Raw genomic sequence first — 15,859 nt, 5'->3', positions numbered from 1 at the left:
TTAGTTCTTTTGAGGCACTTGAGATGGGGTGCAGCAACAATGGTAAGAGAAGGGTTTGACATTCTTCTCTCATACGTTACAAATTATTCTAATGCAAACATAACTGGTTAGTGCTGAGAGGATTTCAGCCCTGTGCAGGGGCTTCTGCAGGATTTTTTTTATAGAGGGAGGAGCAAACTGCCTGGTTTCTCACAGAAAATAAGAAGAATAGCTCCAGTACTTTTTATCACCTGCCAGGTTCAAGTTGCTCTTTTTAAATGAAAGCAGAGAAATGTGAGGTGATAGCTCATTAGGCGGGGGGGGGGACATTCCCCCTTGCTCCCCTCTAAAGATGAGCACTCTACTGAGAAAAACAGGATGGGAGGCATCCATTAGTTTGGAGGAACCCCAAAGTTTGCCATAGTTTTTTTTAAAGGAAAAGTTTGAACCGAGAACCCACTAATTGTCTTTTTTTGGGGGGGGGGTTAGTGGAATGGGAAATCCTGATGTGCTATTTATGAAAAAGCAGACCACTTGAATATATACTGCAACTATTATTCCTTTTCTTGCATTGTTACCAAACATTAGGATTTAAAAAATCTTTTTGTGCAGTTCTTGATAAACCTCTCAGATACACACACACACACACGGAAGCTTGCCAGATATCAATTAGTGCACTTTACTTGAGAAATCTGGTGTACATAATGCTCATTAGCTCATCAATATCTGGCAATCCTGTGCAAGAGACTTTTTGCAGATAAACTTTTAAAATCACTGCTATGTTGTGTACATCTTTGAATGCAAGGTTGATTTTCCTAAATCAGCCTGCTGTGTAGGTCTTCAGAACTGAATTTGTATAATGAAAATTGGAGTAACACAGGGATACAATAAGGACTTTAAATGGCTTTATGTAGCCTCTGAAAGCTGTCATGTTTTCCTAATTCACAATTAATTATTTAGATGTCTGTGTGAATCACAAGTCCTTCAATGTTGTGCTTCCTAGAGTTGAATTACAGTATGTAACAACTGGTGACTAGATTGCTTTCCCAATACTCTCATATTCTCTTTACCCTTCTGCAAACTCCTTTTCAGGTAACACAGCAAGATGTAAGGAAAGAAAATCCTCTTCAGTTCAAATTCAGGGCAAAGTTTTTTCCTGAGGATGTGTCTGAAGAGTTGATTCAAGAAATAACCCAGAGACTGTTTTTTCTGCAAGTAAAAGAAGCCATCTTAAATGATGAAATCTATTGTCCTCCTGAAACTGCTGTTCTGCTAGCTTCTTATGCTGTTCAAGCCAAGTATGGAGATTACAATAAAGAGATACATAAGCTAGGATATTTGGCCAATGACAGACTTCTTCCCCAGCGGTAAGAAACTTATATGGTGCATCAAAAGTTTGGCAAATTCTATGGGTACAGCGTATAACTTTAATATGAAAGCTTGTCTGGTGGCCTACACTATTGGTCTTCAATTTGGAAATTTAAAAATATGCATCTCCATCCCAGAAACTGTGGGCAGTATCCAACTAAAGACTTCTGCTACTGCAAGGAATGTTGGCTGAGCCGTGGATGTTCCCCTTCTTCTCATCTCCCTGTGTGGCCTCTAAATATGTTCCTGGGGTTCTTATGACAATCCCGAGCAGATTTATGAGGTGTACAGGGAGAGGAGAGAGCAGGGAAATTCCAGTGCACAGCTGAAACTCCTCACAATAGTGGAACTTGTTGCACTAGTTAGATACTACTGATTTTCTTAACTAGCTTGACTAGTAGCATAAGTCAAAGTCCTGCCAAGCCAGTTGTCAGAGGAGCAAGCCCCATTCTAGCATTCACACCTTAAGTACAGAGTTTATGATTTCTTTTGTTGTTGAAATTTGTTGGCATTTTTCAAGGAATTGAATACAATTGGTGATACACACATTGTTCTTGTTTACTGTTGCTGTTTATAATTAGTTTTGTTTCATTGTGGTCTTCAGTTTAGTATTTTAATTTACTTAACTGTTTTTTAAAAGTTGTAAGCTTCCCTGCAGGCTGTGAATACAGTGAAAGGGCAGGGTATTGCAACATATTCAAATTTACTTCTTGTAAACCGCGTAGAGGTTTTACTACAATCAAGTGGTGTATAAATTTTGTTAAATAAAAATAAATTTAAATCTAGAAAGGTGCCACTGATTGTAACTTTTGTGTAAAAATAAAATAAATACTAGGGTACTCTTTTCATGATTATTCCTTATTTTGACAGCGTTTTGGAACAGCATAAATTGACAAAAGAGCAGTGGGAAGAAAGAATACAAAACTGGCATGAAGAACACAGAGGGATGTTAAGGTAAGTTCCCTGGTATAGTTAGCCCACCTCTTTTGAATTTAGCTTGCTTTTAATTAATTAATATATCCTACAGACAGAATAAGTGCTGGTAACTGAAACATATTACTCCAAAGAGCCATTTTAGCTTACTTCTGTACATAACCATCTTAACTTTTTGCTACTTTTCCCTGCTTCTGTTTTAAATCTATCATAAAAATACACATAAAAGCACAGTGGGTCCAATCTATTATTTAGTAATCGGCCTCTGTTAGGGCTACAGTTCTATCTGCATATACTTAGGGGTATGTCCCATTGAAATTGGTGGGAGATACAAATTATAATGTATAGAATTGGGCTGTAAATCCGATTGGAATCAATGGATGAAAGTGCACAGTTAACCCACTTCAGACTTAGTTAAGGATACAATTGGTAAGATTGGGTGCATGATCCTTACTACTTCTGCCTATACAGTGACTATAGAAGTTTGCATTTTATCTGGTTTTCAATTAATGTTCTTTTCATTGATCAGGGAGGATTCTATGATGGAGTACCTCAAAATTGCACAAGATTTGGAAATGTATGGAGTCAACTATTTTGAAATAAAGAACAAAAAGGGAACTGAATTATGGCTTGGCGTCGATGCTTTGGGTTTAAATATTTATGAACATGATGATAAGTAAGTAGTATTAGAACTGTTTCAGTATTCCTGAAGAACTGTTCATGGATCATCCTCCTTAATAGAGTTTGATGTACATTGTTTTTAATTGTGTGCTCTTCGGAAACTGAGCTGTAGATGTTATTGTGGGTAGAGAAAAACCTGTTAAATGAGTGGTCCTGCCTGTTGGACAGAGGTAGATGAAATTGCACACTGTCCTTTCACCCTATAACTTAAGTTTGTTCTTTTACTGTGTGTGTGACTAAGGATTCTTTTGTGTTTGCTAAAGGTTGACTCCCAAGATTGGCTTTCCTTGGAGTGAAATCAGAAATATTTCATTTAATGACAAAAAGTTTGTGATAAAACCCATCGACAAAAAGGCCCCTGTGAGTAAATCTTTTTAATTCCTTTTTTAGACCTGAGCTATCAATAATAGGACACATCTGTAACCCCTTCCTCTCTAGCTCTTAACTCTCCAAAGAGTTTTCTTGCTTAACTAATGTAACTTTTGCTAATATTTGTGTTGGAATTTCTCACTTACATTGTTTAATTGTTCGCTGTAGGGCTGGAGCTAATCCATGCCTGGAATTTTCTTTTCCCCACCTCCAAAGTACATAACTTTCAACATCCTGGTTGAGTTTCCTCTGCCAGCCTGTTACAGTCACCAAGTTCAAAGAACCTTTTAGAGTTTTTCCCTCTTTCGTTGGGATTTAATCATTCTTAATGCTTTGGTGTCAGTTCTTTCACTGATCACACCTAATTCCAAGTCATTTATTGATCTGTTCTGGAACAGCTAATGACTAGTCCCAAAGATTGCTTCATTGGAAGTGAAAGTGTTACGCTATCTATTTAAGAAGTTAGACTCTCATTAAGAAGAAGCTAAGAGTGTCCGTATTCCTAACAAGCATGTGTTTCTAGAACATAAATGGGATTTCAATAACTTAATTTTTTTATTAGGATTTTGTGTTTTATGCACCACGTCTGAGAATTAATAAGCGGATATTGGCACTGTGTATGGGAAATCACGAGCTGTACATGAGGAGGAGAAAGCCAGATACAATTGAAGTTCAACAGATGAAGGCCCAGGCTAGGGAAGAAAAACACCAAAAACAGATGGAGAGGTATGATGTTGACAACTGGGTATGAACAGTAGTTGGAATTCTTTTGTCATTCATAACTTCAGACAAACAAACAAAAACACTCTAGCACATGTGACCTAGAGGCAGACTTAAGGAGGAAAAAATATTACGTTCTATTTTTTTTAAAAAAAATATGTATTGAAATTTTCAACTTTAATACATTTAAAAAAATCAAAAAAGAAAAAACAAAAAAGTTTAAAAACACATAAAGATCACAATCCTTATTTTTCTATAACATATTTCCCTGACTTCCCCACACCTCCCCTTCTTATATTCCAATTCAAATTGTTAGTTCAGCAAGTTCTTATTAACCTTTTTCTATTTAGTTCATTTTAAAGAACCAATTTTGCCTTATCCAAACTTAAACCTCAATACTTATACATCAGTACTCATTCTTAAAACATTTTTCTAACGTCGACCCAAATTCCCTTCCACGAATTCCCCAATTTTCATACAAATAACAAAGCAAAGTAAAAACAAAACAGATTGTAATTATGCACCCTTTGGATTCCCAAACTCCACCCCCCCATTCCCGGTTTCAATCCCCAACAATGTCCATCAGTCTTAATCTACTATCAGCCTGGAGATCTCACATCCGAGGCTCTTAATTCTCTCTCAATTCCTCTCTGCCGGTTTTTTTTGATAGTCCTTAATATTAGACACCAAATCTCGGAGAAGCTCTGGCCCTACAGGATCCATATTTCTTCCAGCCAGACCTCCATACTTAAAAGTGGAGCCAGAATCTTGTTTCTTATTCCTTTCAAGTCCAAATGTCCCCAAAGCTCCAACTTCCACCTTGAGCAAATTTGTAATCCTTGGGTCTTCAGATCTCCACATAAGGAGATCTCTCCATTCTTCAATCTCCAATTCAGACCAGATTTTCAACATCAAGTTCTTATTTTCCTTTGTAGCCATCATGTCAGGCCTCTGGCTCTCCTTTATCATCTGCAAAATTACAGCTCCTCCTTCCTTTTCCTCAGGAACAACATATATCTCCTTCTCCACACTCTCAAAGCTCTCAAGTTTCTCTTTTTGTCCAGCTGCATGGACTTCCTGAATCAAATCCTTATCAAATTCAGTGATGTTATTTACTGTTAAGTTCAGAGTTGCAACATTTGTAGCCAAAACATCAATTTGGCCTTGTAACTTTCCCAAGAGAACAAAAACTCTGTCCAATTGAGCTTGAATTTTCCCTTCTCCAGCCATTCTTGTAATGTCCCAAATCCCCCTCTAGAGGGATTTTGGTAACTTAATATTCCTTCCAGTTCAAATCCAAAAGTCAAGTTAGTTTGTAACAGTTCTTCCTTGTTTTCAACAAATTGTAACCAGATTGTAACAAATATAGCCAGCAGAAGCAACAGAAACAAAGTTCTCTTTTCCCGTCTTGACAGCTAATTTGACAGCTGTCAAACTCTTCAATACCTCATCAACAGGCTCTCTCGCGGAGCACTCCCGGGTCCGGGGGGGGGGTGGCACTTCAGCTCCCAAGATTAGCTCTTTATCCTCCAGTAAGATTTCTTATACTGCCAAATCGTGAAATTAATGTCTTTTATCAAGTAAAAAAGAAGGGGTTCTCTCGACCTTAGTTAGCAGGTCCTTGCTTTAGATTATTTACAAGACGGGGAGACGGACTTCCTGTTTGCGCCTTCCCCGATCGTGCCTAATTCAAAAAAAATTTTTTTTCCTTTACAATTCCAATTTCTGTACTACTCACGGGTTGTTGCTTTAAAATCCAATTGCTCACAAGAAGAAGTCAGCGCTCTCCGACCATGGCAATGCGGCTTCACTCCGCAGGAGAAGCAGTTGACTCTCAGCACCGCGCCGCTCACCCCGTTCCCCGTTCCAAAGCCTTTAAAAAGGCTCCTTCGCAGGTTGGGGGGGCGCAAATGGTGCCCGCCGAGTCACCAGGTTCACAGGCTTCACCGCCTGTGATTTTTGAGGGTCCCCGCGTCGCCGCAGCGGTCAAGACCCACTCCTGCGGAGCCAATTCCCTCCGGAGCTCGGAGGGAATCCGCCATTAGCCGATGGCGCTAACCCGGAAGTCTATTAAGTTCTATTTTTGCCCTCATGGACAGAATTCTCTAAAAACAGATATTAAATCAGTGCCAGTAGTGGAAACTGTTGTTGTCTTGGTATCGTATTTTACACATGGATGGACACCAGTTCTAAGCAATGACAAATTGGTTTCATGAATTATATATAGAGAAAGAAAGGGTGTTTGTCAAAACCCCTGGTTTTCTTTAGCCCTGGGTAGTGTCTAGGAAAGCTCATGTCCTTATCCAGCTTTGTGTCACAATTGGATTTGTCCTCCAGCAAAGTTCACTGACAGCAGGCTGCCTGCTTAATTGGACTCTGCTAGAGTACTGATGCTTTGGGGAAAAACAAGCGACATGTACTGGCATGTTTACCGCATGTTTCCACAGTGATTTCAGAAGATTTGCACTAAGTAAACTAAATAGGAACACTGCAGCTGCTGTTAGTGAGTGCAGACAAATATGTAATTGCCACTTGGATGTTACCATGAGTTAGCTACTGTATACTGCCAGTGTGCAAAGAGTCTCGGTAGAGGTGAGGAGCGGATACTTAAGCGTCACAGAGTCAGATTGTTTGTTGTCTTTTAAATTGTTTTGTGAAGTACCTAATATTGTGTTATCCCATGGGTAGATAGATTGAAGTTTTGTAGGTACTTGATTGTCGTGTAGAACATAAGCACCCTGGTGGATCAGACCAATGACTCCTCTAGTCCAGCATTATGTACTCACAGTGGCCAACCAGACGCTCATGAGAAGCCTGCAGTTTAGAAGCACCATCTTACCCTACTTGATGCTGATCTTTAGCTAGATTTTTTGCCTATTCTGTTTCATTCCAGCTTTCACCTTGTTTTTTTTAGACACTTAGGATACAACTTTGAGATCATCTGCCAGAACAAACCTTTTACTTTTATTTTTTTATTATTATTATTGCCGCAGGGCTTCCACCTAGCGTATCATGTTGTGACTTGTATTGTGAGAATAAATTTGGCTTGTTTGGGTAAATGGATTTTGATGGATGCACTGTAAACTCAGAATCAAAATCACTTGCTCCTCTGCTATGTTGATGGTGGCATTTATTTAATTTAGGGCACAACTAGAAAATGAGAAAAGGAAAAGGGAAATAGCAGAAAAAGAGAAGGAAAGAATAGAGCGTGAAAAGGAAGAGTTGATGGAACGGCTAAGACAAATTGAAGAACAGACGATGAAGGCCCAAAAAGGTGAGCATGTTCATAACATCTATTTCCTTCAATAAATATTAAGTTTGTGAGTCTGTTAGGTTTATTATGTTACATTGCTTATCACATCATGTAAGGAAGTTAGCAGCTAGCTTAACAATACACTAATTTAACTTGCATCATATTTTAAACTTCAGGCAACTCTCAAAATACGTGATTTTATGAAGCCAAAACCATGTATAGTCAAGACACATTGGGTTCAGTGGCGGGTGGGATTGCCAAAGTCTTTTTTCCCTGGATGTCTGCCCCCCCCCAAAAAAAAACCATTGGCAAGCACATAAAACTAAATGCATGCAACTTAAGTGAACCTAAGTTGCGAGTTACCTGTACATTGTTGTGTCCCTTTTTCCTTTTGTTCCTTTTTGCTTGAGTGCAATTTATGGACAGTGGCACACAGACCTTATGTGACATTGTGAAGAGTACAAATTTGCAGTGTCTAAACCTTATTGCGGACCGTCACTATAAGAAATACCAGCTTAGATTAAAATCAAATTCAGTTATGTAGTGGTAAATCATTTATATTCTGCCACTAGGTGTGCAGTAAGCTTTAGTTTCAGAACTAGCTGTTGGCTCTGTCAGGAAAAACAGATAAAGGAAATGAAGGAAAGAAGCATGCAAAAAATGTAATAGATATAAACCCACTTCCACAGTGAGGTGTTCTATTTTACAGTCTGCTAGAAAAGTACAGTTAAACTGGATTTATTTCAGACGTGTTTCTGCTCTTTAAGGTTAAAGTCTTTATATCATTAAACATAATAGCTTTTGCAGGATTTTGCATAGATTTCTCTAGCGCAGCCAATTACTCTTTTTGTGCTTGACTTTCTGAATCATAGCGCAGCTATTGAATGGAGTGACTTCTTGCAGTTCCTAACATTTTAATGTTCTTTCATCTCTTTTAATAGTTTGCATTAAGACACTGAAGGCAGTAATTCCCACACTGGGTGCTCTGTGAGAACTGCAGTTTGCTGCAACAAATAAATGATGTAGTGAATGCACCTGGGAACCCAAAGAACTCACCCACAAAAGCCAAATGCATACTATAGTATAGTAAAGGTAAAGGGACCCCTGACCATTAGGTCCAGTCGTGACCAACTCTGGGGTTGCGGTGCTCATCTCGCTCTTTAGGCTGAGGGAGCCGGCGTACAGCTTCCGGGTCATGTGACCAGCATGACTAAGCCGCTTCTGGTGAACCAGAGCAGCGCATGGAAACGCCATTTACCTTCCCGCCAGAATGCTACTTATTTATCTACTTGCACTTTGATGTGCTTTCGAACTGCTAGGTTGGCAGGAGCAGGGACTGAGCAACGGGAGCTCACCCCGTCACGGGGATTCGAACCGCCGACCTTCTGATCGGCAAGTCCTAGGTAGGCTCTGGTTTAACCCACAACGCCACCCGCGTCCCTAATGCATACTATGGATGTGCCCAAACCATGTTGGGGAGGGGATCTGAGTGCCTAAGGCTTATACTTTGCACAGAGCAAGTCAGAATACTTGGGAAGATTACAAAAAACTTAAGTCTCCCCAAAAAATGTAAATGAGAAAAACCCCAAATATCTTAAAGCTTTTTTCCAGAAGCATGTGCAAATCTAGGACCTTTAAAATTAGACACAGACGCCTGAGAATGGGAAGTGTTTTTGAAAACCTTGACAGAAACATGAGAAGCAACTTTTTTCATTCCAGACTAACTGTTCATGTAGCCTAGTACTGTGTATTTTGACTGATAATGGCACTCCAACATCCCAGAAAGAGGGCTTATCATCTGCTTCATATAACTGGGCTTGCCTGGGATTGACCCAGGGACCTTCTTGTGTGCAAAGCGTGTTCTCTGAGCTTTCGTCCTTACTGCTATGGTTTGTGTGCCTACTCAGCTATCACGGCTGCCATGTATTTGGGAAACTGGCTTGCATTTGAGTTTTCTTTGGCTTTTATACCTGATGCTTTTATAATTCCTCCTGAGAAAAATGTGAACAGTTTTGACTGTTAGTGGATTTGTATGAGAGCCAGTTCTTTTTGCAGTCTGGGCAGTAAAGTATTGCTCTGTTCTCTTGAATATCTATAAAAAAAATTAAGTGAAATGCATCCTTTTGCATCTTTTCACAAGAGTAAGTTCCTGCCAACACGGTCAAGTGGAGAAAACATTGGAATATTCCATTACAGTGGTACCTCCACTTGCCGACGGGATCCGTTCCGGAGCTCTGGTTGGGTCCCGAGGTTTCTGCAACTGGAGGTGCAGCTTCTGCGCCTGCTCACAGTGTGTAGAGCGCTTCTGTGCATGTGCGCACAGTGAAACCTGGAAAAATACTTCCGGGTTTGCAGCGTACATATCTTGAAGGAGGTGACCGCAAGTAGAGGTATCACTGTACAATGTAAAATTGACATTAGATTATAATCTGATGTGTTGGATGGCCATCTTACATGTATGTTTTAGTTGAGATTCCTGCATTGCAGGGGGTTGGACTAGATTACCCCCGGGGTACCTTCCAACTTTACAATTCTATAATTCTGTGTATGAGTTGCAGTGTAAAACAAGTTGGAAGACATGTAATCCTAGGTCTGTTTAACTTGGCAGAAATCAGGATTGAACTCCCCTCTTCATTGGTTTATGGCTGGGGAATTCATTCCTGCTTGGTTACTACCTCCCCCAAACTCTGCTGTGAACTGCCTCTCAGAGCTGATCCATGGGATTTAAGATGAAGATCTGCCCACTGGGTCAAAAAGGTTTCCCATCCTTGTCCTAGGCAATCTCCATTGAAAGCAATTGAGACCTTCTGTTCTTGCTCTTAGAAAAATAACAGAGAACTCTTTAATATTCAGTGTTGGAAATATTTAGTTTTACAGTGGTACCTCGGGTTACAGTGGTACCTTCAGGTTACATATGCTTCAGGTTACAGACTCCGCTAACCCAGAAATAGTACCTCGGGTTAAGAACTTTGCTTCAGGATGAGAACAGAAATCGTGCTCCAGCGGCACGGCAGCAGCAGGAGGCCCATTAGCTAAAGTGGTGCTTTGGGTTAAGAACAATTTCAGGTTAAGAACGAATTAAGAACTTAACCTGAGGTACCAGTGTATTGACTCGGTGTAACACAGTCTGGCTGCCTTTTAGTTAATCTGATTTTTTCTAAACATCTGCATAGAATTGGAAGAGCAGACGAGAAGAGCCCTAGAGCTGGATCAGGAGAGGAAGAAAGCAAAAGAGGAAGCAGAGCGCCTGGAAAAGGATCGGAGAGCAGCAGAAGAGGCAAAAGCTGCTCTGGCAAAACAAGCTGCTGACCAAATGAAAAATCAGGAGCAGCTGGTAAGACGTTACATGTGCCTGATTATGTTAGGATGTATTGTTTTCAATGAGTTTGTTAAAATTCTGGCATCCAAAGAGGAAACGGTATTAAGAAAACCATGCAGGTTCATAATTGCATGATGTCATCTAAGTAGAAAAAAGGTAGATGCATGTACTTTCTCTCCCCATATAGCTATGTACTGTGCTGTGGGAAGAGAAAGGTGTATGTTGCATTTTGAGTCAACAATCCACTAGGTTGCATCCAAACCAAAGCACACATAACAGGGCAGGTAGAAGCTGACTTCTCTCCACTCAACCAAGGTTGCCTCTCTGATTTTGGGGATCCCCTCAACCCCTCTTGCTATAGCCCACCACTTTTGGCAAAGTACCCCAACCTTAGGGGAACCTCTCCGACCAGGTTGTGGGGGGGACTGAGGAAGTCTGTTTCCACCACCTCCATTACATGCCTCTGGATCCATTCTACCATCTTGTTAATATTAAGTTCAGATATTCCTTATACCACCACCATTCAAATGGTGGCACTATCCTTATGAAATACTTTCTCCAAAGGATGCCCTCATGACTCTTCCCCGCCCCCCCAAGTTTTGGAGTCACATGATAACCAGGCTCATTTTTTAAAAATTATTTTTATTATATTGCTATTGGTGAATTAACTGGTCAGTATTAAAGGAATATTAAGTGGCTTTATAGTTTGGTTATTTTCTTATTTGTCTAGCTATTTTATTTTTGAACGGTTGCCTGTTCATTATACGAAGCTTATGAAAAGGTGACTAAGATTTCTTTACAGCTTCATCTTTAATGCAGACCAATACATGATGTTGCCTTAGAGCTAATAACTTTTTCTTCCTACTTCCTAGGCGGCAGAACTTGCAGAATTCACAGCTAAGATTGCACTTTTGGAGGAGGCCAAGAAGAAGAAAGAAGAAGAAGCTTCAGAATGGCAGCACAAAGTAATTATTTTTAATGTACTAAAGCTGGGATTTGTGAATGGGCAAAGCATTCTGAACTGCATGCCAGAGCTGAGAACAAGGCATTTCCCAACATCGGGTGTCAAATTCTCTGCTGGAAAATGCTTTTTAAAATCTTCTGCAAGCTTACAATACTCCTTGCCCCAATGTGAGATGAGAGCAATACTTGGACTCAGATATGTCCTGTGCTTTCTACTTATCTCTGGCTAGAAGGCAGATTGACTTGATGGAATATAGATTCATCCAAACCCAAGAGAGCAACAAATGAGCTTATCTGTACCTCCTTCTTATGCTTTTCTGAAATCTCATCCTAAATAGGTATCCTACTTTTCTCCTAGAGATAGGGAAGGCTGTTAAGAGTTCTGAAAATGCTGTTTGGGCTAATCATTTTAATGAGTACTTGGGGTCTAGGGATGTATCACAGTTCCTTTGTATTAGTTGACTGCAGCTGAGTTGGTATTCAGAAAGATGTGCGGAGCTGCTTGAGTTGACTTCTGGTCTGCTCTTGAGACTTTCAAAGTAATTTTAAGCATATATTCTGTGGCCCGTAAACACATTAAAGGAATGACAGGCTAAGTTGGTTCAATCTCATTGACACCAATCTCATTAAAGTATAAGGCTGGGAGATTTTGGTTGTTTGTGGAGCATAAGTGTTGACTAATCCTCATGACTACCTTTTAGGCCTTTGCAGCCCAAGAAGATCTGGAGAAGACCAAAGAAGAGCTGAAGACTGTGATGTCTGCTCCTCCTCCGCCACCTCCTCCGCCTCCCCCTGTAATCCCTCCCACGGAAAATGAACATGATGAACAGGATGAGAATAATGCAGAGGCCAGTGCTGAATTGGCTTCTGATGGCGTTGTGAATCACAGGAGCGAGGAAGAGCGTGTAACAGAAACGCAGAAGAATGAACGTGTCAAGAAACAGCTCCAGGTAATGAAGGATTACAGAGGCATATAACACAGGCCACAAACCAAAAAGCTCTCTGCTGGTTGAGCATGCTCAGCTTTGCTTTGCACAGTAGTCCCCTGCAAAGCTTGTGAAATGACTCCTATCAATCACATCTTGGTGTGGGTGTGAGGGGACGTTCCTGCTCAACTTGCAGAGGAAGTCATTTGGTTCAGTGGGCCCTGGGCACAGTACATAATGCTTTGCAAAAATTCATAATATATCCCTCCACACATCTAGACATTCTCCTTCCGATTAAGAGAAACCTATTTTTGTGATGTGGCCTATATTTTGCAAAATGCAGTCGGAGTTGTTCAGTTTGTCTCTTGTGCTGCTTTACAAATTTTGTTTTGGAACTAGGTACTGCAGCCCCATGTGAAAATAACAAAATGCTTGTAATGCCCAACACAAGCAAGTTCCTTTATATGAAAATTCATACCACAGAGTGCAAATGTTGCTTTTATTCTCTTTGGGTTTTGAGCATTAAGCTAGTTAACACAGCATTTTGAAAGCTAAGATCAGATTCCATCTTAATTGAAGCTCTTGGAAGGGGCCATTCTGCTGAGCTTCCTTCCCAGCGGCCTTTAGGCCCCTTTAATAATGCATGAAGAGACACCATTTACTTGGGAAGGCAATCAGAACCAGTGAGTGAGTTTCCTGGCAATGCTGTTGTACAAATCATCATTTTGAAGGATAAATCCATACAATACAGAAGCAGATGATTCCTTCATCTGATGGGTAAATAAGTTAGTTTTGTAGAGCATGATGGGTAGTCAACTAAGGTGTCCCATCAGAGCAAGGATTTCTACTTTTGTAACAAGACTCCCCCCCCTCCACTCTGTGCATGCTCCCTTCCCAAATTTGTGCCAGAGGATTAGGGGAACTTCTAGAACAAAACTAAGGGCACTGTCAGAGGCTTAGTGCTGTCCAGCTGGCCATAGATAAGACTCCGGGCTCCCAGCCAGTTCCAAACAATTGATTTATTTGACAAAGTTCAAACGTACATCTCCAGCGTTTCCATTAACCTCCTTCCCCTTGTGCGCAGTTGCTCCCACTAATGTTACTTCCTCCTTTTTTTCACCCAGCATGCAAGTCTGCGAAAACTCCTCCCCTTACTTCCTCTGTGTACAGCATGACTTGTCCCAGGCTCACCCTCCTCCTCCCCCTCTTCGTCAGACTGACACGCTGCTGATAATCTCTCTAGGCTCCCTATAACTGCTGGTTTCTGTCCTTTCATCTTTTCCCGTTTGCCTCTCCCTGACAGGCACACAGGAGGATTGGGAGGGGGGAATGTTTTGTTATGCAAGTAGAAATCTTTGCACTAACAGAATGTTCACTAAATCCAATGTAATTTTAAAAAATCAAAAAATCTTAACCTGCCTATGTTTCGCTGTATCATAGGTTGGCCTGAGCAGTGAATCTGGCAAACAGTGAACACAAAAGTTAATACAATATGTCTGCTTCTCTGTACCACGTTATGTCCCCTTCTATTGTAATTCTTTCTAAGAATATGTGATTGAGGAGCTATACATGTGAGACTGATAACTGTTCTCCAGAAAAAAATATTCCAAACCTTGTTTTAAGTTGAATTTACTGAAAGTAATCCACTAAAGGAACAAGAATATATCATCTCCCCTTTTGCACATGTATACCCCTTTGTTTTATGTATGTATACATTCTGGCTGTTTGGTTGGAAGATTGTACCGCAAATGAAATGTTGAACTTGACAGAACTGGCAGCATCTAAACTGGCAATGCTTTTGTTCAACAGGCCCTGAGTTCCGAGCTGGCCCAAGCCAGAGACGACACCAAGAAGACCCAGAATGATGTCCTTCATGCGGAGAACGTTAAAGCCGGCCGCGATAAATACAAGACTCTTCGACAGATCCGGCAAGGCAATACGAAGCAGCGCATTGATGAATTTGAAGCAATGTGAGAGCTGTTACTTTGCATATATGTTCTTCATTAAGCTTGAACCACCAGCAGAGAAATGCAGGCCTTTCTGAAAGGAACACACCCCACCTTGCCAAAGCATTTATACCAGTTTGTGGTTAAAACTCATTTCATGAAAGCCGTTCAACAATAAGGCAGCCTGTCCGCTCTGGCTCTCTGGGAGAGGTGGTGGCCACATCTCCATGATCTCATATCACGTTTTGTTTTTTTAATTATTATTCTTTGTCCTCTGGAGGACCAGCACCATCTTATACTGACAAAGCTGTTAACCTAAACAGGAATGATTTGCAAGAACACTAGCTTTTTACCTTATAACTGGCCACAGTTTTTGGCATGGGTGCACTTTGGATTTTTCTTTTCTTTTTCATTTTAGTGAATTTGCAAGAACTTGCTTAATTTATCAGGGGTTACGGGGTGTTGTTTTTCTTCTGTTAGGTGGAGTTCTTTGGTGTTTCACGTCCTGTCATCATTGATGGTTTTCTTTGCCTGCCTGTTCACAAAGGTCTAGATGGCAGGTAGCTGTTCCAGCATACCTTTTTTTCTCCTTAAAAAAAAAAAAGTGGAACATTAACCTGTAGAAAGTCTTTTGCTTATAGGTCTGTTTTACTGAAGTCATCAGTTCTTCAGATAAAAGTAGGAAAAACAAGACACTCTTTAAGACAGGGATAGGTAACCTTTGGCCCTCCAGATGAACTACAACTCTCATCAGCCCCAGCAAGCATGGCTAGGAAAGATGGGAGCTGTTTAGTTCAATAACATCTGGAGGGCTCAGTTCCCCCACCCCTGCTCTGGGTTCTCCGTCCCTTGCATTTTGTTAGCTGTCATATGAATTGCAATGTGGGAAACCTGGACCTTTCTGGCAAGGGAGCATATGAAAACATCAGTCCCATGGAGGGGACACTAGCCTACCTCACTACGATATGCATGATGACTGGTCTTTCAAACGCCATCTAGAAACGCAAACTGCATTATGCTAGGTTTCTGCATAGCTAAACAGTACACAAATCTAGCAGCCTTTACTCTTTAAATATTTTGTTCTATTGCAGCATAGATTTGTAGTATTCAAACAGTGTTCAGCTGCCTTTTTGTTGAGTAAAATTCTGCACCATGTATCTTCCATTTTTTAAAAAAAAATGTAACCTGGAACTGGTATACGATCCACTGAGAGGGGTGTGAAACATTTGAGCATGTTTTCTGGGTCTTGGGTTCCTTTGTACTAAATTAACGTTGCTCTGAGGCTCATTTCTTAATGAAGTCTGCATAAAACAATGCTGCCTTGTACTTGCTTTGAGGGCCCACTTACACATCAAGGTTGTTCCTTCCATGATAACTGAAGATGCAAGGGAATTGCGCATAG

The 15,859-nt window shown here is 40.6% G+C and overlaps 1 protein-coding gene across 5 annotated transcripts in view; it reads left to right on the top strand.

Annotated features, from left to right (window-relative positions):
• The window catches only part of RDX (radixin), a 30,022-nt gene extending 14,170 nt beyond the window's left edge, over positions 1–15,852 (top strand). For 2 of the 5 annotated variants that reach the window (XM_053385796.1, XM_053385797.1), the window contains exons 5-14: positions 1,072–1,346; positions 2,218–2,301; positions 2,810–2,956; positions 3,225–3,321; positions 3,893–4,056; positions 7,194–7,324; positions 10,477–10,637; positions 11,495–11,587; positions 12,287–12,535; positions 14,321–15,852. In XM_053385796.1, coding sequence (XP_053241771.1) covers positions 1,072–1,346; positions 2,218–2,301; positions 2,810–2,956; positions 3,225–3,321; positions 3,893–4,056; positions 7,194–7,324; positions 10,477–10,637; positions 11,495–11,587; positions 12,287–12,535; positions 14,321–14,485 — 1,566 coding nt within the window. In that variant the 3' untranslated portion in view covers positions 14,486–15,852. Of the gene's footprint in view, positions 1–4; positions 43–1,071; positions 1,347–2,217; positions 2,302–2,809; positions 2,957–3,224; positions 3,322–3,892; positions 4,057–7,193; positions 7,325–10,476; positions 10,638–11,494; positions 11,588–12,286; positions 12,536–14,320 lie in introns of all 5 variants that reach the window. The other 3 variants (XM_053385799.1, XM_053385798.1, XM_053385800.1) reach the window with 3 other exon arrangements.
• Positions 15,853–15,859: the final 7 nt, after the last annotated feature.

Source organism: Podarcis raffonei, chromosome 4, assembly GCF_027172205.1.
Source record: "Podarcis raffonei isolate rPodRaf1 chromosome 4, rPodRaf1.pri, whole genome shotgun sequence".
NCBI classification, from domain to species: Eukaryota; Metazoa; Chordata; class Lepidosauria; order Squamata; family Lacertidae; genus Podarcis; species Podarcis raffonei.
Note: the sequence above shows the minus strand (reverse complement) of the source record. Positions and strands in the feature narration are given on the sequence as shown.